The 26,991-nt window shown below is 41.1% G+C and overlaps 1 protein-coding gene across 1 annotated transcript in view; it reads left to right on the forward strand.

The window, feature by feature from the left end:
• The first annotated feature begins 1,704 nt into the window (after positions 1–1,704).
• The window catches only part of LOC135221859 (E3 ubiquitin-protein ligase RNF185-like), an 88,099-nt gene continuing 62,812 nt past the window's right edge, over positions 1,705–26,991 (forward strand). Inside the window, 4 exon segments of the mRNA XM_064259803.1 lie at positions 1,705–1,731; positions 1,733–1,878; positions 16,934–17,065; positions 17,666–17,847. Coding sequence (XP_064115873.1) covers positions 1,705–1,731; positions 1,733–1,878; positions 16,934–17,065; positions 17,666–17,847 — 487 coding nt within the window.

Consider the following 26,991-nt stretch of genomic DNA (forward strand, 5'->3'; position numbering starts at 1 on the left):
CTCGGACCATACATTGCTGCAGACACTGTTTTTGGGGGCAGGAGGTAACACTCATCCTATCCTTTAGGGATTAGGGGGGTTTTTAATTTGTGTTTATGGTTGTGGGGTGACCGCCTGGGGCGGGTCTCCCTTCCATTAGCTTAGTTAAGTGGGATATCTTTGGTAAACTAAGCCAGGTGGTGGTATTTTTGTCTCGTTGCCCTCATTAGTATGGTCCATGGTCTAGTCACGTCGTGGTCTCGCCCCTGTTGACAGATCATCTGGAGTGGCACCAGCTTCATAGGTCTCTACCTTGCTGGCAACTCTAGTAGCACAAGCAGACTTACGTGGCAGTAATCACGAAGCCAGCTATGCTAACAGGTAAGGAACCAAGATATCAAATATCTGCATATATGTGTTTCCTAAATCCTCTATTCTGTCTCTCCCACCACCAAAGGTGGGATTCAGCTATATATATATCTGACAGGTAAGTTGCATGAACAAAATGATATTGTAATGATACAATTAAGTTTGTTCATACTTACCTGGCAGATATATATAATTAACCCTTACCCGCCCACCTCCCCTCAGGAGACAGTGGAAATAAAAATTATGAATAGAAAATGGGAATGGTTCCTGATACCCGCCTCCAGCGGCGGGAATGGGTACTAACCCACCTGACTCCCACTACGTGTGTCGTAAGTTTTAAATTCTGTCGGTCGTCGGAAATTATCAGCTATATATATATCTGCCAGGTAAGTATGAACAAACTTAATTGTATCATTACAATATCATATTATGTTCAGTTAGTGTGCCTGGCCGAATGGAGATTATTTTTGCTCTGCACATTTATCTGCACTATGTGGTGCTTATTTGACTTTTGTTATATAGTACATTTATCTACCCATTTGCATGATGTAGATATGGGAGTGCAGATAAGCGAGGGATTACTGCACTGTAATTTTTAGCGAGTTATGAAAAGGGTTGTGATTGGCATAATGTGTACAGTATTTTATGGAGCCGGTGTATGTTATGTACAGTGGTGACTGATTTTTCTTAATGGGTTCTTTTGTATGGTCTCATTTATAGAATGGTTACTCCCCGTAGAGGGAGTAGTGCCATTAGTGGACCTCGTGCACTGCACTTTAGGTTCTTTGTAGCGTCCCTTTGGCTCCTAGAAGCAATCCCTTTCATTCCGCATACTATAAATCAATTTATATTCTTTCTTCCATCTTACTTATCACCCTCCTCTAACAATTGCTTCATAGTACAACTAGGTAGTAGTACAGGGTTTTCCTCCTGTTACACTTTGCAGACGTCTTGCTCTCAATTTTCTGGCAGTACTGAATGACCTCATAGGTCTCAGCACTTGGCCTTAGGCCTAAATTGTATGTATATTCTATCTATCTATCTATCTATAGAATTGATGTTACGTTTTTATTAACCTTACATAGAATTGGTATTACACATTCAGGAACCTTTTACATTTTAGTCCTTACACAGATATCCACTGTCTTGAACTTACTCTGGTCATTACCTCTTGTTTAGAACAATCCTTCAGGCCAAATGTACAAGTCTAGAGATTTTTAATTTGTTTAGTAATATGTATAACTTTGGAATAGACTAATAAGTTAAAAGGTATGTTACATTTTGCATATTCTTTTTAACAGGGGCATGGGTACAACTTTAGAGTAATATAAAGGAAAGTAAGTGATATCTCAAAACATGGCGACAGCTGGACCAAGCAGCAGTTAATGACAGCCGGAGCGAGAGTAGTAACAATGCCTCAGGTGGAGCAGAGGGAGGAGAAGACACAACAGATAACTCAAACTTTGAATGCAATATCTGTCTAGACACTGCAAAGGATGCTGTTATATCTATGTGTGGTCACCTGTTCTGGTAAGTAAGATTTTTTGAGTGTTTTATAATGTGATTCAGTGATTGATTGATTTGCTTATTTTCATGTAGTTTGGTCTCCTTATTCATGGAAAAACCTCGAAAGGCCAGAGTTTTGTATAAGTGACTTACATAGTAATAACACAGCTATAGTTTCCACATAACGGCAGCCTAAATTCAAATTTTGGTGTAGCGCTTCAATTGCTCAGTGTAGGTATACAGTTCTGACCCTTAATGGCAATTATTAGGAATGACTTAGCTAATAACCTCATTCTGTTTCCTGCCACTCTTAACTAATCATCGATAACTGACAGCAGTGTTCATATTTTCCTGTTTTTCTGATCTAGTCTGTTGGCTCCTGCAACGGCTACTTACTATTCTGACTGCAATTCGAGGGAGAACAATCATAACTAGTTAGATATGAGAAAAGAGAGAGGGTTGTCGGCTGAAGACCAAATACAAGTTAAGGGTAAAGTCGTAAGGAAACTCCAAGAGTTGAATTTACAGGGGAATGTATTTATACCTTAACGTTAATCTACTGATTTCAAGGTGCCAATAAGGATGCTAATGACCCCCACATTATGGAGGAGGGATGTAGTGGTTGCATTTGACAACATTCTCAAGAGAGAGAGAGAGAGAGAGAGAGAGAGAGAGAGAGAGAGAGAGAGAGAGAGAGAGAGAGAGAGAGATTGGTTGGTTGTTGTCTCGTTAGGTTTTTTGTGAGGCAAAGAAGGTTTGGATGTCTTTCTGTATTTGCTATACAGGCAGTCCCCAGTTATTGGCGGATCGGTTATCGGCGATCCAGTTTTATGACACTCGTTAACGCCATAAAATCAGCAATATATGGCTCCGTAAGAGGCCGAGTTTCAGTTATCGGCACCATGAGGTATCTTATGGCGCCATAATGGTGCTTATGGCGCCGATAACCAGTTAACGGTGCCATAAGCGCAATTATGGCATCATAAATCACCGAGTATCGGTTAAGGGTGGTCTTCGCTTATCAGCATCCCCTTAGGAACAGAAACCCAGCCAATAACTGGGGATTGCTTGTATTGTGTTTTATGTTTATTTGTTGCTGTTAAGATAGTATGGAGAAGGTTTGAGTCTTTGGTTTTCCGTTTTGAGAGAGAGAGAGAGAGAGAGAGAGAGAGAGAGAGAGAGAGAGAGAGAGAGAGAGAGAGAGAGAGAGAGAATGGTGTATGGGTAGTTAAGGAGTGAATTGCTTGTTGGTGGGCGGTTGGGTTCATCTGCAAACTCAAGTCGCGGAACCTTGAGGGAGTCAGAAGGCAGCAGTCTGTATTTGGCAGTTTTTGGGACAGTCAGCTTGATGTTCATTGGAGTTTGTTTGTGACGTTTACATTAATTGCTTCATCCAGAATTCTAAAAACCGAAATTTTATGTATGCAACTTACCAAGTAGTTACATAGCTATAGTTTCTAAAACCGTCGGCAGATAGATTTTTTGAAATTCGCGGAAGCGCTAGTTTGTTTTGGTCAGGTGATACCCCCCGCCCACTATCGGGGGAGTGAGGAACCAACACCGTCCGAAAATCAGTTGTTTCTGCCGGTTGGTACTGTCAACACAGTTTCAGTAGCAGCAGAATTTTTGGAATTCTTTGCTGTCGCTCATTGTTGGAGTTATTTGGTGAAGTACTCTGAATATTGGAAGTTTTGTTTTCGGTGATAGCTATTTAGGAATTGAAATAGTTTTAAATATTTTTGCACCGAAATTCACTAGTTTTGAATTGGTCTACATAATGTCAGACACTAGTTCATCTGGGATTAAGTATTGTAGTAAAGGCTGCAATACTAGGATTGCTAAAGTATGTAATGATCCACATTCAGTTTGCACAGGTTGTAGGGGACAGACTTGTACACCAGATCAAACTTGTAGGGAGTGTATTAATTGGAATCAAAGAACTTGGAAGATCTTGACTAGTTACACGAACAAGTTAGAGAGAGATAAAAGGAGAAAAGTGGCTTCTAGAGTTAAAGCAAAAAGCTTAATTAGTAAGGAATTGTCTAATGATAATTTGTCTCTTTCTGAACCTTCCCCTCCACCTGTCATTCCCAGTCCTAATCTTGGCTCTCTCACGCCCGTACCCGATGCTGTGGCCAATTTAGAGGCAAGATTCGATCAGAAATTTTCGATCATGCTCCAAGCAATGGAGAAGTTAGGAGCATCCGTGAAAACCCTAATGGACAAGGGAAGTGGTGAAGTGAGTGCACGTGTAACTGTGGTGGAGGAGGTGGCTGTTCGGCCCACTGATTCTCCTAGGCAAAGGTCCCTGTCAAACTCCCCAGAACCTGGGAGGAGGCATACTGGTAGCCCAAGGGAGGTTAGTGGGGTCTGCCCACGAGCAGTCGCCCCCTCAGGCGATTCTGTTGACAAATCCCAGATCGCAACAGAGCGCCATTGGAGAGGCGTCTCTAAAGGAGTACCGCTGTCGTCTAGTGCTTCCAGCTCCGGGGAGTCCTCTCCCAGGCGCCAGTGGCGATTCCATGACGAGTCCCGTCCATTGAAAAGGAGGGCTTGTAAGCTGTCTCCCTCTCCAGTCCCCTGGAAAAAGGCTAGGCCTTTATGGAAAGAACAGCCTTCGTGTAATTTTTGTGACTCTCCAGAGAGATTCTCTCAGGATACGGCAGGAGAGGGACGTCGTAGTGAGAGGATCACATCCTCTAAGTCGAAGTCGTCGTCAAGAAAGTCTTCCTCTAGCAGACGTTCAGAGGTGAAGAGTACGGGGAAGAGTAGACTTCCGGAGATGTCTTTAGCACCGGTCCACACCTGTAATACTGAAGGACAGGTAAGACTGCCATCAGTCCCTCCGGTAATTCCCGAGACTCCTAGGAGACATCTTCAGCGTTCGGAGCATGAGAACCTGCTGACTCCAGAGCACCCATCGGCGCCACAGTTTGCTCGCTCGCCAGAGTAGCCTTTGGCGCCCGGAACTTACACGGCGACGCTAGAACAACCTTTGGTTCCCGAGCGTCCATTGGCGCCCAGGAATACAGTTGCAACCGAGCGTCCACTAGCGCCTGAGAATCCACGAGCACCTGAGCGCCAGCTAGTGTCCGAGCATCCACAGGTATATATATATGCAACCAAGTGCACAGAGGGACCAGTCTGAAGCATTCAGACAGTCTGTGTCATCAATTTCAGCTTCGGGCCTACCGACAGGACTTCAGGTGATGGCTGCCCCCTATCCTTCTCTGTCAGCCATCCAGAATAAGTTAGACAGCATTTTGGGCTTTATTCAATCTGCGGTGCCCCCTATCCAACCTGTAGAGACCTCATCACCTATTTCTTCAGCCGAAGAAGAAGAGAAAGGAGAAGAGGAGGATAAAGTGTCTTCTCTCACTGCCTACAAAGCCTTGCTTTTTTACTTTGTAGACAATTTTTCAGATTCATTCTTGCCAGTAACCCCCACGTCTCCAGTGTCTTCTTACATGAGGGACAGCCAGGAAGACTCCAGGAAATTACCGAAACTAGTACTGTCCTTTTCGGCTTGAAAAGCGTTAAAGGAAATTAACCTTTGGCTTGAGGATAAGAGGGATCAAGGCAAGGTCAACTTCTGCTTCCCTCCGTCTCGTCTTTCAACTAGGAGACACTTGTATTACGAAACCGGAGAAGCTCTCTCTTTGGGTGTGTCTGCCTCCACCCAGGGAGACTTCTCTGTGCTTATCGACTCAGCAAGAAGATCGGCTTTCAACTTGACCAAGATAATGTTTACGGTGTCAGAATTAGACCACCTCATTAAGAATAACTTTAAGGTATTCGAAGTTTTTAGTTTCCTGGACGGACAGTAGGAGCCTTGAGACATAAACTGAAGAGCTATTCAATGTTGAGTGAGGAAGCTTTTACAGACATTTCGGGAGTGATCTACTGTTTAGATAAGGGGATTCGAGACGGTTCCACGGAACTAGCCTCTCTCTTCATGTTAGGTATCCTAAAAAAGAGAGAACTATGTATGGTGTTCTTTTACATCCAAGGGAGTATCTCGTACCTAAAAGTCTGCCTTGTTGTATTTGCCCTTGGATAAGAAGCACCTGTTTCCAGAAGAGACAGTAGTGTTAGTTGCCTCTGAATTGCAGAAGAAAGCAATACAGGATCTTCTCTCGCAATCCACTAAACAGACTAGAGAAAATATCCCTAGTGTACGGCCCTCGCCAGCCAGGCGAGGACAACCCTTTCGGGGCAGGAGATTCGGTAGATGTTTCCCAAGATTAAGGGGCAGAACACGTTTCACCCTTAAATTTATTAAAAAATCCTCAACCAACCCCTCGACCAAGAAGTAGTGTATCAGTCCTTCGTGCGCCAGTAGGAGCAAGGCTCCATCAGTTTTGGGAAGATTGGGAAGCAAGAGGGGGGGAACTTTGGATCGTAAAGGTTTTAAGAGAAGGATACAATATTCCGTTCAAGAGAAAGCCATTGTTATCAGGCTCTCCGATAGCTTTGACAGCTTACTCAGAAAATTCAAAGAAGTTCATCGCCCTTTCGGAAGAGGTTTCATCTCTTGCAAAAGAAAGCAATAGAGTTAGTAGAGGAGCCACTAACACCAGGGTTTTACCATCGTCTGTTCATTGTCCCCAAGTCATCGGGGCGATGGAGACCCGTATTGGACGTAAGCACTGAACCTTTATGTGCAAAAGACAAAGTTCAAGATGGAGACGAATCAGTCTGTCCTTTCATCAATCCGTCAAGGGGATTGGATGATCTCCACCGATATGGAGGATGCATATTTTCACATCCCAATACACCAAAACTCAAAGAGGTTTCTGCGTTTTGTCTTCAGGGACAAAATATACCAGTTCAGAGCGCTGTGTTTTGGGCTTTCGACCGCACCACAAGTGTTCACCCGAGTGCTAGCTCCCATTGCGAAATGGCTACATCTTGTCGGGATAAGGATATCCCTTTACTTGGATGATTGGCTTCTCCAGTCACAAACAAAGGAGAGGTGCATGGAGGACCTTCAGAAAACCCTGACTTTAGCTCAGGATCTAGGACTGTTAATAAACAGACGAAAGTCGCAGTTACTCCCCAGTCAGGAATTAGTCTATTTGGGGATGAGGATCAACTCAGTGAGTTTTCGGGCTTTTCCATCCCCACTAAGAATTGAGTCGTGCCTACAGAAGGTAGAGAAATTTTTAGTTCTCCAGGAATGCTCTGCAAAGGAATGGATGAGTCTTTTGGGCACTCTATCCTCAATAGAACAGTTTGTGACACTAGGGAGACTGCATATGAGGAACCTACAGTTCTTCCTCAGAGCGAATTGGAACAGAAAGAAGTTTCCGGACTCTTGTGTTCCCTATCACACAGGAAATAAAGGAGGACCTGCAATGGTGGAAGTTAAGAGACAGACTTGCGGAAGGGAGATCCCTCCTCCCGCAGAGCCCCAACCTAGTGTTCTTTTCAGACACATCAGATCAAGGTTGGGGAGCGATCCTGGGGGAAAAAGAAGTATCAGGTGTTTGGAATGCAGAACAAAAACAGTGGCATATAAATCGGAAGGAACTGACCACCATCCACTGGGGATTGCTGAAGTTGCGGACGAAGTTCGCAACAAAGTAGTGGCGATACACTCGGACAGCACGACAGCGCTCTCCTACATAAAAGAAACAAGGGGAGACACACTCGTTTTCCCTTTGCGAGACGGCAAGGAGCCTGCTATTTTGGGCAAATTTGAATCAAACCACATTAATTCCGAGGTTTGTTCAGGGGAAACTCAATGTTCTCGCGGACGAACTGACCCGCAGGAGGCAAGTACTTCACACGGAATGGATGATGAACCGAGTGGTATGCCTCGAATTGGGGAAACTCTGGGGGAAACCTATGATAGATCTGTTTGCCACAGCAAGAAACCATCGTCTCCCCCTTTACTGTTCACCAGCCCCGGACCCGAAAGCATGGTCGACAGATGCGATGCTTTTGGACTGGTCGAACAAAGACTTGTACGCTTTTCCTCCATTCAAGATGGTGAGAGAAGTCGTCAACAAATTTGGAACGCATCACAACGTTTTGATGACTCTCATTGCTCCATTCTGGCCAGCGCAGGAATGGTTTCCAGATCTTTTAGATCTTCTAGTGGATTGGCCAAGGTTACTTCCTCGGAGAACAGATCTACTCAGACACCCCACTTCAGGAGGTTCCATCAAGGAACTATCCACTCTGTCTCTAACCGCTTACAGACTGTCCGACAACTCTTACGAGTGAAGGGGTTTTCAAGACAAGCGGCGAGAGCTATTGTGCAGTGCAGAAGGAAATCTTCAAGTAAAGTCTATCAGGCAAAGTGGGCTGTGTTTAGAGCCTGGTGTAAGAGCATAATGTTTCTTCTTCTAAAACAACTTTAACAGATATAGCAGATTTTCTTTTATATTTGAGAACAGATAGAAATCTGTCTACTGCGACTATCAAAGACTATAAGGCGATGGTGGATCTGTTTTCAAGCACAGAGGATTGGAATGTCGTCGAATAGAGATCTTGCAGATATCATTAAGTCCTTCGATATAGAAAAACCCAAAGGTTCGAAGATATTATCTTGGAACCTAGATGTAGTTCTTAAGTGGCTGTCGGAAACTCCGTGTGAGCCGTTGCAAAGAGCATTGTTGAGAGATTTGACGAGAAAGACCTTATTCCTATTAGCCCTGTCTACAGCTTAAAAGAAAAGAGTGGAGTGAAATAAATGTCCATGGACAAGAGAATAGGCTTTGCACAGGGTAATGCGGTTTGCGCATTATCTTGGGGTTTTTGCCACAAAACGAGATCCCGTCCAAACCCGTGCCCTCGTTTTTGTTTCAGTATCAAAAAACCTCACGGACTTGGTAGGACCGGAAGAAGAAGAGAGGTTACTTTGCCCGGTCCAGAGCTCTGAAATGTTATTTTACAAAGACAGAGACAGTTCAGGGCCCATCGGATTGTTTTATGGTGTTTGTAAGGATCGGCACGCCCGATGTCTAAAAACGCCTTGGCATTCTTCTTATGTATACTTACCAAGTAGTTACATGATCAAAGCACGCCCTCCTCCCCTCACATGGATAATAGGGCATAAACAACTGATTTTATACATTCAACTTCCCTGTCAGATATATACTTAGCTATAGACTCCGTCGTCCCCGATAGAAATTCGAATTTCGCGGCACACTCTACAGGTAGGTCAGGTGATCTACCGCCCCGCCGGTGGGTGGCGGGAATAGGAACCATTCCCGTTTTCTAAGTCAGATTTTCTCTATCGGCCGGGACATCAACATTGTTGTTGTTCCTCCTGATTTGATTTTCGTGTTTTTTTCATCGCTATTGATCTTCTAAGCCGCTCTTTTTGGTGACGTATTGGATCTTTGGTTGGGCATACTCTTTCGTTGGACTGTTTATTTGGACTTGATTTTGGATTTTTCATTATAATGTAGGACTCTAGCTTTTCGGTTAGAAGACAGTGTGTGAATGAGGGATGTATGGTGAGGCTACCGAAAGCTTCGGTAGACCCTCACACAGTGTGTAAGGGGTGTAGACAGAATGAATGCTCTGTATCTAACACCTGTAATGAATGTGTAGGTTTGAATGAGGAAGAGTGGAAGAATTTGAATTCCTATTTAAGAAAATTGGAAATGGATAGGGCTAGGAAGGCTTCCTCCAGAAGCGTAAGTCGGTCTCGTTCTAGCGAGCCTATTAATATATCACCTAACCCTAAACATGTAATTACTTCCTCTGCTACTTCCAAGACTGCAAACCCAGAAAAAGGAAAATTGCAGATCTAAGGCTGCACTTCAAAGGATGAACGTCAGATGCAAACTTTAAAAGGTATAAGCGCAGTGATAGTGACGTAAGTGTACCCAGTGCAGTGGAGGGTCGCGTCTGATCGGCTTCATCTCGCTCCCAGGCCTAGACCGCTTCCAAGCTCACAGGCCCAGAGGAGAAGGAATGTCAAAAGCCTTACGGAGGTTATGGAGAATCCCCACCGATCAGGCGTCCCCTCGGCAGATTCTATGACGACCCGAAACCTCTGCCAAGGATCGCTATAGGAAAAGCACAAAGAAAGGGCTGGAGTTCTAACGAACTTTCACGCCCCTTGAAAAGAAGTTGGAAAGCTCCAACGTTGGATTCAAGTCCGGAGTTTTTCCCTGAAGGATCTCCTTGCGAAAAGAAAAAGCCAGGTATATTACCAACTCTCAAACTCGGAGTCTCCTTCCTCCTCAAGACCTCCTTCACCTACATCGGAAAAGGAAGAAGAGAATGCTGCGGCAAAAAGTTCTACAAAAAATGCCAGGAGCAGATCTCCTCTAGTAGGAGTTCTTATGAAGGAGACTTCCAGAAGAAAGGACTCTTTCCTTCCTATTAAATCTACAGCTACTCCTTGGACAGGATGGTAGAAAGAATGCGCCAAAAGCGCCAGATGCGCCAGAAAGAGAAGAGCCAGATGCGCCAGAAGAGCCAGAAGGGCCAACCTGGCGCAATGCGCCAAAAGCGCCAGCCTGGCGCAATGCGCCAGAAGCGCCAGAAGCTCCAGCCAGGCGCCAGAATTTACGATCGTCTTCCAAACGACATTTGAACAGAGAGGATTCTTCTAGCTTCAGCGGGATCAGACTTGACCTGGCAGGTAAAGTCTAGATGTCGCACAGGCGGCCGTAGCCCCTGTCAGGATAGAGCTTTTTCCGTTGAGAGCGATAACAAGAGGACATCTTCTTCTGACAGGAGAGAAAGACGTCGCACAGGCGGCCATCACTCTTGCCAGGAGAAGGAGACAGTCTTGTTGCAGGATCAGCCTATCTCTCGTCAAGGAGCCAAGGTTTGACCAAGGCTGGCCGTTCGTTCTTGCAACGGAAGTGGGGGTAGATGTTGCAAGGGACTCATCTTCCTATGGAAAAAACAAGAATCATCCTCTTCGGAGATTGAATTTGATTTGGAAGATGTGTCGGATCAGAAGATCGTTGCGGCTGCCAGGCTTATTCGGACTATAAGACGCTAGCAGCCCTCTTACTTCAAGAGTTTGGAGACTCATTAAGCCCTACTGCCCCACCTTCTAGATCTTTGTTTACCAGTACTAAGGTCTCAAAATCGTCCTCTTTCATTAAGATGAAACCAACCATTTCGATGAAGAAGGCGCTTCGTTTTGTCGGAAACTGGTTTAAAACCAAGAAGGAAGCGGGGAGAACTGTCTTTGCCTGCCCTCCTTCCAAACTGGCAGGGAAGAGAGGTATCTGGTATGAGACGGGAGAATCATTGGGTCTTACTCTCCCGACCTCTGCCGAGGCAGATTTTTCAAACCTTGTGGACGCTTCAAGAAGACAAGCCTGTCATCAGCTAAGATCACATGGGGGACTTCTGAAATCGGGACCATCTCCTCAAGGGATTGTTTCATGTATTAGAAGTTTTTAACTTCTTAGACTGGTCCCTGGGGTGTTGGCTAAGAAAACTCAGGAGTCGGAGTTGCTGAGCCCAGCAAATCCTTTATAGTGTTCTGTCCCTGCATGGACAGGAAAGCAGTCCAGGATGATCAGGAGAAGTGGCGTCTCTTTTTCGGAACGGGAATTTTGAAGAAAAGGACTTTATTTAGTTCGTTTTTAACAAAAGCAGTTACTCCTATCCAGAGGTCGTCCTTATTGCTTTATGCTCCGCTATCGGATCAATTGTTCCCTTCACAATTGGTAAGAGACATTTCCCATTCTTTGGCTGAAAAGGCCACAGGATCTTTGGCCCAATCCACAAAGAAGCGAGGACCTCCGTTCTGAAGAGAGAGACAAGTACTCCTCAACAGCCCTTTCGAGGGAGTTCCTCTTCTAGACCCTCCTCTAAGAAGAGAGGAATACCAAAAAGAGATAGGTCTGCATTCAGACCTATCAAGAAAGCCAAATGAGATGCCAGTCCTTCAAGCACCGGTAGGAGCCAGACTTCTGAAATTTTCAGAAGAATGGGCTCTGAGAGAGGCAGGACAGCTGGTCTCTATCAGTAGTAACGAAGGGATATCTTATCCCCTTTCGAGACAGGCCTCCCCTAACGACGACCCGAGGGAACTGTCGCCAAGTACAGGGACCCTGCCATGAGAGAAGCACTTTTAAACCTTGTAGATCAGATGTTTGCAAAAGGAGGCCATCGAATTGGTCCGGGATCCACATTCCCGAGGATTCTACAACCGTCTTTTTCTGGTTCCGAAATCCTCGGGAGGGTGGAGACCGGTTCTGGATGTGAGCGCTTTGAAACCGTTTCGTAGAGAACACAAAGTTCTCTATGGAAACGTCCCAAGTCGGTTCTTGCGGCTCTTCGTCCAGGAGATTGGATGGTCTCCCTGGATCTGCAGGATGCTTACTTTCATGTTCCCCCTGCTGATCCCTCATCGAAGAAGTTTCTTCGATTCATGATGCAGGGTCAAAAGTATTCCAATTCAGGGCCCTGCCTTGCTTCGGTCCTTTTCTACAGCTCCTCAAGTTTTTCACGGCCATAATGAAGAATGTTGGAAATGGGCTACATCTGAAAGGGATAAGTATATCTCTTTATCTAGACGATTGGCTGATAAGAGCAAGATCAGAACATCAGTGCTTTGAAGGACCTGGAGACGACTTTTAGAACTCACAAAAATCACTGGGACTACTCGTGAACCTCGAGAAATCACAATTGATCCCCAGACAGAACATAGTCTATCTGGGGATACAGATGGATTCTCGGGGTTTTGGGGTTTTTCCATCGCAAGAGAGGAATTGCTCGAGGCTTAGAAAAAATCTCGAACTTCTTAGGGAAAGAACGGAGCTCGGCGAGGGAATGGCTCAGCTTTCTTGGGCACCCTTTCCTCGTTGGAGCAGTTCGTTTCCCAAGGGAGATTGAACCTCAGACCTCTTCAGTTCTATCTCAGACGAATGTGGAGTCAGAAGACAGATTGGCAGACTTGTTTCCCATTCACCAGGAGATAAAGTCAAACCTGAGGTGGTGGTTAACCCCAACCCCATTAAGAAGAAACGTTGGGGTCCAAAGGAAGTGGCAGGTACCTGGACGAAGGAACAGGTGGCACTGCACATCAATGCAAAGGAACTACCTGGCTCATTCATCTAGCCCTGGAGTACTTCGAAGCGGAAGTTTCAGAGGAGTGGTAGTCCAAGTCAACTTGGACAATACCACTGCTCTGGCTTACGTCCGAAATCAGGGGGGCACTCACTCTTTTCTCACTATATGAGATCGCAAGAGATCTATTGACCTGGACGGAAGGAACGGGGCATAATACTTCGGACAAGATTTGTTCAAGGAGTGAAAAATCTAAGAGCAGCAGATTGAGCAGGAAGGGACCAATTACTTCCGACAGAGTGGATGCTCCATTCAGAAGTCTGCAAAGAGATTTGGTCCCTCTGGGGAAAACCTCAGATCGACCTATTTGCCACGTTCCTCTCCAGGAAGATGGACAACTTCTGCTCTCTAGAAGAAGATCCAGAGCCATAGCGATATATGCTTCCTTTTCCTTATGGACTGGTCAGGCATAGACGTCTACGCCTTTCCCCCATTCAAGCTGCTGGGGGAAGTGCTAAGAAAGTTTGTTGCATCGAAGGGAACAAAAACTGACTCTGATTGCTCCCTTCTGGCCTTCCCGAATATGGTTCACAGAGGTACTGGAATGGACGTGGACTTCCCCAGATCTCTTCCAGAAAGGACAGATCTGCTCAGACAACCCCACTTTGAGAGGTTTCACAAAAACATCCAAAGTCTCTCCCTGACTGCCTTTCGACTATCGAAAGACTGGTCAGAGCGAGAGGCTTTTCTAAGAAAGCATGCAAAAGCTATCGCTAGACCCCGCAGGTCCTCTACCTTGCAAGGTCTACCAATCGAAAGTGGGAAGGTTTTCCGTAGATGGTGTAGGTCGAAGAAGCTGTCCTCTTCCAATACCTCTGTGACCGAAATCGCCGATTTTCTTCTCTTCTTAAGAGAAGAGTCGAAGTTGGCTGTATAGACTATCAACGGATATAAGAGCATGCTCTCTGCTGTCTTTAGAAACAGAGGCCTGAATTTAGAAAATAATAAAGATCTTCATGATCTCATTAGGTCTTTCGAGACTTCCAAATTGAGATCTTCTATTCCCCCGAGTTGGAACCTGGATGTACTAGTCCTCAAGTTCTTGACTTCTAACAGGTTCGAACCTCCAGATAAAATCTCGTTCAGAGATCTGACGAGAAAATGTATATTCCTGTTAGCCCTCGCAACTGCTAAGAGGATCAGTGAATTGCATGCTTTGGACTCTCGGGTGGGTTTTAAGAAAGACTCTGCTGTGGTTTCTTTTCAACATCTATTCCTAGCAAAGAATGAAAACCCTTCTAAACCTTGGCCTAGAAGTTTCGAAGTCAAGGGACTCTTCCCTGGTAGGTAGAGAGTTGGAGCGGTCTCTTTGCCCAGTCAGGACCCTGAAGTTCTATCTAAAAAAGAAGACACAGCACAGCTTCAGGGATGTCGCCAGAGTCTCTGGTGTTCAGTAAGAAACCCCAAGAGGCCTATGTCAAAGAATGCACTGGCGTTCTTTGTCAGGAACGTGATAACAGAAGCTCACAGGGACTGCCAAGAGAACTCCTTGGAAAGCTCGCTTTAGGGTAAAAGCTCATGAAGTCTGTGCAGTTGCAACTTCCCTATCTTTTACTAAGAATATGTCAATGAGAGACATTTTAGCAGCAACTTATTGGAGATGTAATTCTGATTTGCATCCCATTATTTAAAAGACGTTAAGGTAACATACGAGAAATGTTTTTCTTGGCCGTATGTATCAGCGGATACTATGCTGGGACATGGAGCGGATGCTGATCCTTAAATAATTTTGTTGTTTTGTTTCCTTTAATGACTATTTGTAACAATATTGGTGTTGAGTTTTTTGGGTTGCTTATTGAAAGGATGTTCGGGGATGACTCCTTTCAATCGTAGTACTAACCTGACGATAGGATCATGTGATCGGGATCAGTGTCGTGCTTTATGATAATGCCATTAGGCAAGGTGTTTTGTCATGTAAGTGGATAGGACCCCATTGACAAAGATCCTATGGTTCTGTTGTGTAAGTGGGTAAGACCCCTTTGACACACCATCAAGAACTCTTAGCATGAGGTCACTACCTCGCTGAGGCGCTTGAAGCGATGCAGGCTACTAGGCAGTAGGCATGAAGTCTTTCGCTAACACAGGTAGGAAACCAAGGTTTTTTATTTTTATTACCTACAACGTATGTTGTTTCCTGTCTATTTCAGTAAAATTAGCTGTCTCTTACCCTCCGCCAAAGGGTGCCAATCAGCTAAGTTATATATCTGACAGGGAAGTTGAATGTATAAAAAATGTTGTCATGATACAAATAAAGTTTTATACATACTTACCTGGCAGATATATACGATTAAATGGCCCAACCCAGCCTCCCCTCAGGAGACAGGTGGAAGAGAAAATCTGACTTAGAAAACGGGAATGGTTCCTATTCCCGCCACCCAGTGGCGGGGCGGTAGATCACCTGACCTACCTGTCAGAGTGTTCCGCGAAATTCGAATTTCTATCGGGGACGACGGAGTCTATAGCTAAGTATATATTCTGCCAGGAAGTATGTATAAACTTTATTGTCATGACAATAACATTTTTCAGACGGTGTTGGTTTCTCACTCCCCAGATAGTGGGGGCGGGTGGGTATCACCTGACCAAAACAAACTAGCGCTTCCGCAAATTTAAAAAATTCTAGCTGCCGACGGTTTTAGAAACTGTAGCTATGTTACTACTTAGTAAGTATGCATAAAATTTTATATTATCATAAAGTCATTTTTTTAGTGGAGTATCATTAATATTACATTGATAGATATATACTTGCAAAAGTCGAATAATATTTGTATTGAGAATAATGATAATTTTAATAAAACTTGTTTTACTGTAATCATATTGCATGTGTTATCGTATTACAATATATATGAAAAGAGCGATGATGCGTCATTTGCATTCTAGTTTTGTTTGACAGTCTTAAAATAATCAGCGGATCACGTTTTACCGATATCATCAATGTCTTAGTTGCTGAATGGAACTTAATTCAGAGATACATTCCTTTTGTAAATTATCAAAGGTGGGTTTAACAAAGCAGATTCTATATCATGTTTTTCATGCAGACGTTGCCTAAAAGTACACCATTGGTTTGTTTCATTGCCATTCTCAAACAACCGCTCAATAATTTTCATACACAATTATCGTTCATAAGAGTGAAGTGTTCTAAACAGTTACAAACAGCTTTGCGTGCTGCCTCACGTGATGTTCACTGCATTTTTTTTTATAAAATCATGGGGAATATGAAAATTGAAAGTGTCATAAAATCATTTAAAAAATGCCTTGGTTGGTACCGAAGATGATGTGTATGATATTGACGACAATTGACAACAAAGCCGAAGTCAACTCGCCAGAACCAGACTGGAAACCCTATGATGGTGGCAGATGTGATCAGTCTTGTGATATGTATGAAAACCTTTAATGGAAAATTAATATTGTTATCCTAAGTCTTATTACCGTAATTACAATACCACTGAAGTTTCTAAAAGGTTACCGAAAGATAAAGGTTGCTGTTAGAGCAACCGTAATTCGATGTTTACATTCTCTCAGCTGGGATCACTTAGACAAAAGTTTGTTTCATTGATTTAGAAGTATTCCTCAAATGGGCTATTTGTTATGAAGATAGGCCAATACATATAGAAGGTAAAAACGGTTGTATTACCTTTACCATCAGTTTATTTCATAATGTGAATCTTCAGGTTAGGCTATACCACTGAGGCCGAGGCTAGCCTACCGATACACATCTTAGAATTCAAGGTTTAATTTTTAGAAGTGTAGTATAAGACGACCCCCAATTTTTAGGGATGAATTTTGGAATTTAAAGGTCGTCTTATACTCAGAAATATACGGTATATTAAATCTAGGTTCTCAAACGTACAAGAAAGTAAATTATTTCATCTATTCTCAAAACTGCAACATTGAAATGGTTCTAGAGGAACTGTACAAAAAAAAAAAATAGTCATTGCAACTTCCAGGATGTAGGCAATTCTCTCCTGAGGAGGGACGATTGTTGTACCTTAATGACATGGCATGTCTCTTCTCATTTCAGTTGGCCCTGTTTGCATCAGTGGTTGGAAACAAGACCAAATAACCAAACGTGTCCAGTGTGTAAAGCAGCGATATCACGTGAGAAAGTAATTCCATTGTATGGCAGAGGTTCAGGAAATCAACAAGATCCAAGGTTAGTGATAGTTGCTTTTTAGAAGTATGTTTTATGACTTACTTCAAGTGAATTCATTCTCAGTCTTTCTCTCCATTCTTTACTAATTGTGAGTCATCAGGTTATTTCATTGGGTCAAGTATTTTCTTGGCATGGTTTTACTGCTAATGAGGCTGCTAATAATCCTCATAAAGTTAAATGAGGTTTGAAAGTTAAAGAGTAGTTTTTATACATTCAACTTACCTGCCAGATATATACTTAGCTTTAGACTCCGTCGTCCAAAGCGAAGTATATATCTGCAGGTAAGTATGTATAAAACTTTATTGTATCATAACAATATCATTTTTATCATGTATTAGTTGAAGGATGCTTGAACCAATAGAAAAAAACTATAGTATAGTAAAGTAATATTGAATTAATATTATAGTTAACTGGCACCCAAATGAAACTGTTCCAGTTTAGATAATTTTCACTAATGGTTTATTATGGCGGCATAGTGTCCAATCATAGTCCTTGAAATATCCAGAGATAACTGTCATCCAGCTCCAAGAGTGGAAAACGTTAATGTCAGAATGTTTATTGAAATGAAGGAAATGAATTGGCATCATTTTATGCTTTCAGGGATAAACTACCTCCCCGTCCTCCTGGTCAGCGGACGGTGACCAGAAACCTCAGAATGGTTATATGCAGGTTTGGCTTTGGTGAGGGAGGTGGTTTCCAGTTCCACTTTGGTATTGGTGCCTTTCCTTTTGGAATCTTTACAACATTTAATAATTGGGGTGGCGGTGCAGGAGTCCCTCCTGGTAGGTGCTGAAAGTGTTTATTAATTTTATGTCGTATTATATTATGATGCAAGACTATGGCTTTCTTATTTACAAAAAGGTGCCATTATGAAAAGCTAATTTTGTTTGCAGACTTTTAACTAATAAGTATATCATGTGCTAGTTTCTGAATATAAAGAAAAACTTATCAGTATTGTCTGTAGCAAAGGCCTCGGACACCACACCAATTTTGTCAGAATCTTTATTACCGATATATACTCGCGTGTCATGCGACTTTTGAAGACCTAATTTTTTAGCTAATTTTTGGGGGGTCACATCATACACGAGATATAAAATTAGCGTATGTAATATTCACATACTGGTATCATTTGATAGAATACAAACATACTGAATATGCATCATTTCCATAGATCTTTTAAAAAGTTATGCCTTACTTCACTGCATCCAATAATATTGTAATTTGTTTTTCCGATATTGACTAGTTTTATTATTAATATACAAACATAGCAATCAATGTTTTGGTTTGGTAATCGGCTGAGGGCGATTGTGAAGTAAGTTTATTTTGTTGTATTGAACTCGAATCAGAACGATTTTCTATCTAATTCATGTAAATGAATTTCAAGATACGTACTCTATTGATATGGGACAAGGTTATTTTATGTTACATGAAGTGTTTTCAAGTCAAAATATTACTTGAATATGTATTGTTGTGAACAAAATTAATTTTTTTTTAATAGATGGTGCTGAGGGCATGCTTGTTGTGTAAAAAAAAAATCAACAGATTGCCAGATTGTGTTCGATATTTTCACTTGATTTCACTAGAATACTACGAGCTTTACATACATTCATCTTTTATCGGAGTGAAAACAGTAAAATGAAAATGTGTTATTTCATGCCAAATGGTTTTGATTAAAAGATGTTTCTCTCAAATTTTGTTTATGGTCGAGTTTGATGGTACTATACCGAAGTCTGCAGGAGTTTCATCCATGTTGCCAGTGCACGATAATAGTAGTTAGCAGATGAACATTCTTTCCTTAGCTTCGAAGCTACAACTTGCAGCTTAAATTTAGCAGTACACGTATATGCCCATTGCAATCTTTTCTTCGTAGTGGATAAGGATATAGTAATGTAAAAACATAACAGTCCTATTTCTACTTAACATCATTTGTAACATAACTATGGTAATTTTTTACTATCGTACGATGGTTGAAATGCAAGCGAAACCGCTGTTGTTATTGGATTCGGTTGTTCATGGCAAATCATCTGTTTCTGGCTTTATGCATTTACGCAACAAATAAACATTACTAACAATACTTTTAGCATTCTCTTTTACTTTTTTTTAGCTTAACTAGAAGATGGGATAGATAAAGAGATGGAGGAGAAAGGTTTAGCCTAACTAGAAAATGGGATAGATAAAAAGGAGGAAAAGAGAGCCTATTGTAATTTGGTCTGAAAAATTGAACTCGCATTATACACGAGACACATAATCAAATAATTTTTTAAGGGCGAAAATTTGGGGGTCACATGATATGCGAGATCACAGTGTTACATGAGTATATAATATGGTAGTACATGTGTTATTTTCATCCAGTGATTACAGTATTTAAGTAGAGATCTGTTTGGTAAGGTGTAATTTTCATTCATGAGAGTACACCCGGTTAAATTGGTAGTTCTGTATTTACTGTCAGAGTAAAGATTTAGAAATTGACTATGGACAGACTGGATTGTTCATATCCTTTGAATACTCAGTAATATGAAGGTGAAGGCTTAGATAAAGTGAAGGAAGATATGGAGGGAAGAGTGTTTGGTGGAGGATGATGCCTTTGATAGAAGGCAGTGGAGAAGGCGCATCAGGCAACCGATCCCTTAATGTAGGGATAACGGTGGGAAAGAAGAAGTTGAGAGTTATTAACCCTTTAACGCCGATTGGACGTATTAAACTTCTATATTAAATGTCTGTTGGGTGCCGATTGTACGTATGGTACGTCGATATAAAAAAATTTTTGAATTCGCAGAAAATATAGGCCTACTAGGCAAAAACTTTGAATCACCCGCCTTGGGGGGGATGCTGGGAGCTCACGGATCAAGGCGTTGTTTTGTTTACAATCGTTACCCAGGCGCGCAAGCTTGAATTTCTTTCTTCTCGCACTAAAAATTATCAGCGGACACATCTCGGAAATTATTTTGTCACTTTGACATAATTTTTGCACCATTTTATATTAGCTGTTACATGGAGTATTACGTATATATGAAAATGTGCGCAATTTCATGTAGAATACAACTAAAAACAGCTCATGGTTGTAGCTTTTATCAGTTTTGAAATATTTTCATATAAATAACGATAAGTACCAAAATTTCAACCTTCGGTCAACTTTGACTCTACCAAAATGGTCGAAAAACGCAATTGAAAGCTAAAACTCTTATATTCTAGTAATATTCAATCATTTACCTTCATTTTGCAACAAATTGGAAGTCTCTAGCACAATATTTTGATTTATGGTGAATTTATGAAAAAACTTTTTCCTTACGTCCGCGCTGGTAACTCCTGAAAAAAATCATAAATTTGTTTTCGTCCGATTGTCATAATGTTTGCACCATTTTAAATTAGCCGTTACATAAATTTTTATATATGGAAATGTGTGCAATTTCAAGTAGAATGCAACTAAAAACAACCCATGGTTGTAGCTTTTATCAGTTTTGAAATATTTTCATATAAATAAAGATAAGTGCCAAAATATCAACCTTCAGTCAACTTTGACTCGACCGAAATGGTAAAAAAACGCAATAGTAAGCTAAAACTCTTACATTTTAGTAATATTCAATCATTTACCTTTATTTTGCAACAAATTGGAAGTCTCTAGCATAATATTTCGATTTATGGTGAATTTATGAAAAAAAAGCATTTTCCTTACGTCCGCGCGGTAACTTCCGAAAAAAATCATAAATTTTTTCATCCGATTGTCGTAATGTTTGCACCATTTTAAATTAGCCGTTACATAAAGTTATATATATGAAAATGTGCGGCAATTTCATGTAGGAACTCAACAAATCAAAAAACAACCTATGGTTGTAGCTGTTATTAGTTTTGAAATATTTTCATATATATAACGATAAAGAAAAAATCGTCCTTTGGTCAACTTTAACTCGACCGAAATGGTCGAAAACTGCAATTGTAAGCTACAACACTTACAGTCTAGTAATATTCAATCAATTACCTTCATTTTGCAACCAAACTCGGAAGTCTCTCGGCATAATATTTCAATTTATGGTGAATTTTTGAAAACCGTTTTTTTTTTTTTTTTTTAATTTTTTTTTTTTTACGTCCGCGTGTTACAAATTCATACATCATTTTGTGATAATATTTTCTCTGTGTTGCCTTGATCGTTTTACAATGTGTTATATACCAAAATGATTGCAATTTAGTGTACAATACAACGAAAAAAAATTAACTCGTTAGCTTTAACTGTTTTGCTCACAGCGCGATTTGTATACAATTATATATGAAATTTTTTTTTCGCGCTGTCATATATCCCAATATTTATATATGATAATGATATTTTTTTTCATTTCTGATGGTTGCATAATAAACTTCAGGCAATGACAAAGAAAGGAGCCAAAAATGAACTCTTAATCTTAAAAACTAAGTGTGCTGTGATTTAAAAAAAAAAAAAAATTTCCACTACAGCGCTCACTCGCGAACGCCGCCGGCATATGGGAGACGATTTTTAAAATACCGCTTCGACGTTTAAGGGTTAATGAAGAACTTATGAAAATTTACCGACATTTGAAAAAAAGACAACAAAATAATCCTTGAAGTCTATATTTTGTAGCAGAGAAAAACTGAAATTTCATTTTTTTACATCGTAAAATTACTGTTTACCATCATATCTTTAAGAATTGTTCCTGTTGTATTCACCAAGACAGTAAATGAATCTATTATATTACTGAAAAAATTTGAGAGGAAAATAGTAGGGTGTCTTGTCACAAAGTAGTTTGCAACTTTCAACATTAAACATTTGCTTCATGCTTGGTATTGCTTTAGATTACAGAAATACAGTGCCCCACCGGGTTTACGCGTCTCACATTTCCGTGGTCCACTTTGTTGCAGATTTTTGTGGAAAACATTATCACTTTTCCGTGGGGAACTTTCACTAATTTGCAGATGTTTCTCTGGGAAGTATCTCAAAAATTATTTTTTTTGGTTTTTGTAGTGGCACTGTGTATTCACTAATTAGGTATTGTATTTTTTTCATTAAAATATGCCACTAGTTTTTTTACATCTAAGTCTAAGCACAATATAAATGGATTCTGTAAGTGAAATAGTTTCTTTGATACATATTTTTTTTTCTCATTAAACAATAGTATGTACAATAGACCCCCAGTATTTGCAGGGGGGGTACCAGACCCCACAAGAATAAGTAAAATGAGCAAATAGTACTTAAAACCCCTCTAGAAATGTCTAAAACTGCCTATTTTAATAGTTATTACACCAAAAAAAATTAAAAATGCATATACCTGAGTACTATTTCAATAGTTTTATCACAAAAAGTGCATTTAGTCACAAAAATGATATGAAAATACAGTAATTTCCAATTCTGCGAGGCGGTGGGTCGACCAGATTCTCGCATAATTGGGAACCGTACTGTATGTCTGGGTGGTGTTGCATCATTTAATAATGTGTTAGGCATTCTCTTTTGATAACCGTATAGCAAATAATGTGGAGATTCTCCTATTGTCTCAATTACAGTATTATTCAACATGAATTGTGTGTCATCTACTGGAAATTCCCAATCTTCTGTTTGTGGACTCACTAAAGTTTTCAGGATATCCTTTATTTTACGATTACTTCGTTCCACTGCTCCATTAGATTTTGGTTTATAAGCTGTTATTTGACATTTATTTATTTTATAAAATTCACATATTCTCTTTAAAAGATCACTAGTAAATTCAGCAGCATTATCAGAAAGACGAACTTGTGGGTATGAATGTCTTGTGATAATTCTAGATTTAAGAGCTTCTGCCACTGTAGATGCATCTCTGTTTCTTACTGGTATTATTTCTACATATCATGTTAGATAGTCTTAGAAGACTAATATTTGCTTATTTCCTCTAATAGTACTGGGAAATGCACCTAAAAAGTCCAACGTTACTACTTGGAATGGATTTAATTCTGATGGATATTGTTCAAGTGGCGCTTCAAGATTTACGTTACCCTTTTGTTGAATACAAACTATACAGTTTTGTACAAAGTTCTTGGTATCTTCACTGCAGTTTGGCCAAAAATAATTTCTGGTTATGATTCTGGTTGTCTTTTTAATTCCTGGCTGTTCTGCTAACTTATATGAGTGTGTTAATTCTAAAACTTCTCTGGTTAGTGTTTTTTGGATGTATTGTTGAGAAAAACCATTTTTCTCTGTCGCCCTTATATACAACAATCCATTTATTAATTGAAAATCAGGTTTTAAGGATTCATCTAGTAATAGCTGTCCTACTATTTGTCTGATTTCTGCATCTCTTTCTTATTGTATTTTTACTCTTTCTAAATCTAAATCTACTACCAGAAAACTAAAATAGAAGGTATTAGTGGTAATGCATTTTTCTGTTTCTTCATGAGATCTGGATAATGCATCGGTCAAGGTGTTAAATGGTCCTGGAATATATCTGAATTCTGGGGCAAATTCTTATACTCTAATGAACCACCTATTGAATTTCATGTTATTGGTGAATGGTGGTCTTTTTTTTTTTAAACAAGTTACAAATGGGTTTGTGATCAATAAGCACGTTAACTATATGACCCAAAAGTATATGTCAAAACTTTAAACCTCAATATAAGGCTAAAAACCTTTTCTCTTTCTGTTGTACTATAATGTCTTTTTGCTTAATTTAAAACTCTACTAGCATAATATACTGCCCTCATCCTAGTTTTGGCCTTTTGTAACAATACAGCTCATAGCCCTGTACTTGAGGCATCACAAGCCAAATAAAAGTCTTTTGGAAAAATCTGGATAGACTAAAACACAGGGTACCTGGGTCATTTTGCTCTTTAGTGTTTGAAAGGCTGTTTCTGTTTGTCCTTCCATTCATATTTAACATCCTTTTTGGTTAGTTCTGTTAAAGGTCCATATAGCAAAACCTTTTATAAAAGGCCTATACTAATAACCTACCATACGTAGGAACCTTCTTAATGCTTTCAAGCTAGTGGGGTGCTGGACAATCAATTACAGTGGGGCCCCTGTAATCGTGTTCTCCAGATTTGCAGACACTGATTCGCGGATTTCTCTCTGGACCACATTTTGTGTCCTTGGGAAGGCTCCATATGAGCACTTCAGTTCTTCCTCAAGGCAACTGGCAGAGGAAACCCAACCCGATTCCTTGGTGTCCTGATCACGAGAAATCAAAGAGAACCTCAAGTGGTGGCTTATAGCAGGAAGGTTTGTGGAAGGAAAATCTCTGTTCCCTCTGAACCCCAACCGCACGCTATACTCAGACGTGTCGGATCGGGTTTGGGCACCATCCTAGAGAATGCAGAAGTATTAGGGATGTGGTCCAATTCAGAGGAGGACTTACACACAAATGTGAAGGAACTAAAAGCAGTTCATCTGGCCCTTCAATACTTTGCGACGCGGTCCACGACTCCACAGTCATTGTTAATTCTGACAACACAATGGCGTTGGCTTACATCAAGAAGCAAGGAGGCACGCACTCGTACTCCCTGTTCGAGGCAGCCAAGGATCTGCTCCCTTTGCTCATGACAATCACACCCAGATTGTCACCAGGTTTATTCAGTGGAAACTGAATGTCATTGCGGACGAGTTGAGTCATTGCAAGCAAGTACTACCGATGGTGTGGACACTCAATCCACAAGTGTGCACTGACTTGTGGAGGTGGTGGGGAAATCGTTGATAGATCTGTTTGCAACGGTGAGGAATCATTGACTTCCCTTGCATTATTCGCTAGTCCTGGATCCTCTTGTATGGGCAACGGATGCGATGATCCAGGATTGGTCGAATCCGATGTTTACGCTTTCCCATCCTTCAGTATGGTGAGGGATATGATAAACAAATTCAGGTCGCACAGCAACCTTTCAATGACGTTAGTGGCCCCCTTTCGGTCACAAAAAGAGTGGTTCCCGGATCTCCTCAACCTCCGGTGGACTTCCCAAGATTTATCTACCATAGCAACAAAGTCTGCTCAGGCAACCACATTTTCTCCGGTTCCATCAAAGACTATCCACTCTTTCTCTGACAGGCTGCAAACTATCAGGAAGCTTGTCAAACCAAAGGTTTTTTTCAAGACCAGCAGCAGAAGCAATTGCTCAGTGTAGATGCCAATCCTCCATTAACATTTACCAGACCAAGTGGTCAGTTTTTTGCAGCTGGTGCAGAAACCATGATATCTCGCCTTCTACCCCTGTAGCCCAAATATCAGTCTTTCTTCTATTTTTAAGAACTACTTGACAGTTAGCACCAGCTACAATCAACGGATTTAGAGCCATGCTAAGCTCTGTGTTTAGATACAGGGGCCTGGATTTGTCCTCAAATAAGGACATCAGTGAATTGATTAAGTCGTTGAGACAACCAAAAGGGAAAAGGCTGTATTGTCTTGGAATCTTGATGTTGTGCTGAAGAGGATATCAGGGCCTCGATTCAAACCCATGCAATCTTCTAGCCTGAGGGATCTTACAAGGAAGACACTTTTTTAGTTGCCTTAGCTACGGGTAAAAGAGTGAGCGAGATACAAGCCCTACATAAAGATGTGGGCTTTTTACAGGGGAGATGCAGTTTCTTGCAAAAAATGAAACTTTAACTAATCCTTGGCCTTGCTCCATTCAGAATTAAGTCACTGACTGAATCCTCAATCCTACGGATCAGGAAAGGACCCTGTGCCCCATAAGAGCATTAAAATTCTACTTGGGAAGAACTGAGGCAATCCGAGGCCGCTGCCCTGACCTTTGGTGCGCTCGGTCAAGGACCCATCACATCCTGTGCAAATAACGTTTTGGCTTTTATTCTTAGAAATTTTATTTCTGAATTACTCAAAGGGTTCAGAATAAGTTTTTCCCTTTATGCCCTTACTCATGGGCAGTGGCCACTTCCATAGTTTACAAAAATAATGTTTCTCTTGCTTCGATTGTACAAGCTACAGTCTGGAGATGTAAATCTGCATTTGCTCATTTTTATTTGTGTGTCGTACAAATAGTTTTATAATAATTGTAGTGATTTAGGTCCCTTATCTGTTGCTGGCTTGGTATTGGGAAACAAAGGGTAGGAGAGTATATCTATTCTCTTATTTTAACTCGCCTTGACAGTGGTTGTCGAGGTTTGGGAAGCTGGGGGGTACGGTGTACTTGGAGTACCCACCAATCTGGTTGTTGATGGTTGGGTAATGGTGATAGTTTTTATTGGTGTTCAGTTAGCTGGTTTTTCTGGTTATTCCATGTGTTGCCCAGGGCAAGGGCTTGTGTTTTGGTAGCTTTGGCAGTCATCGGAGTACTCCTCAATTGCAAAGCATCCCACTGAATTAGAGGCGAAACCTGGCTCTACTGCCACGTCTCTACAGATTGAGGTGAGCTCTGACCAGAGGCAGTATCTTCCTGCTTGAGCTCTCTTATCAGGTAGGTTGACAACAAACATTTTGTTGATGCTAGCTAAGCTACTATTGTAAATTCAGCTTTGCCACCGACTGTTTTTGGGAAATAGTGTGTCCATGATTCTACCTCTGGTCAATGTCGGGCTTCAGCTATGTAGTTACTAAGTAAGTTACTTATACAAAAATGTCATTTTTATAATAAAATTAGATACTGTATATACGTAACCGGGATGTAAACTACTGAACAAAGCCCACCCTCCTCCCCTCTTATGGACATAGGCATAAAACAAATGATGGTCTTAGCTCTGTTGTACTTCCCTGGAAAGTAGGTGGGGCCAGTTACCTTCGCTAAACAAAAGAATCGCTAACCGCGAATTGCATTGTAAACTGCTGTGAAGTAGAAAATTATAGCTATGTAGTTACTGTAAGTATATATATACAAAATCTAATTTTATTATAAAAATGTCCTTTTTTTATCATGGATGGCGCCCCCCTGAACGTAGCGGGAGATACCTCTGGAGATTTGTTTCATTGTGGTCATACTGATGTAAAAGTAAAAGGCATTCTTGGATGGCA

Source organism: Macrobrachium nipponense, chromosome 3 (assembly GCF_015104395.2).
Source record: "Macrobrachium nipponense isolate FS-2020 chromosome 3, ASM1510439v2, whole genome shotgun sequence".
In the NCBI taxonomy this organism is placed as follows: Eukaryota; Metazoa; Arthropoda; class Malacostraca; order Decapoda; family Palaemonidae; genus Macrobrachium; species Macrobrachium nipponense.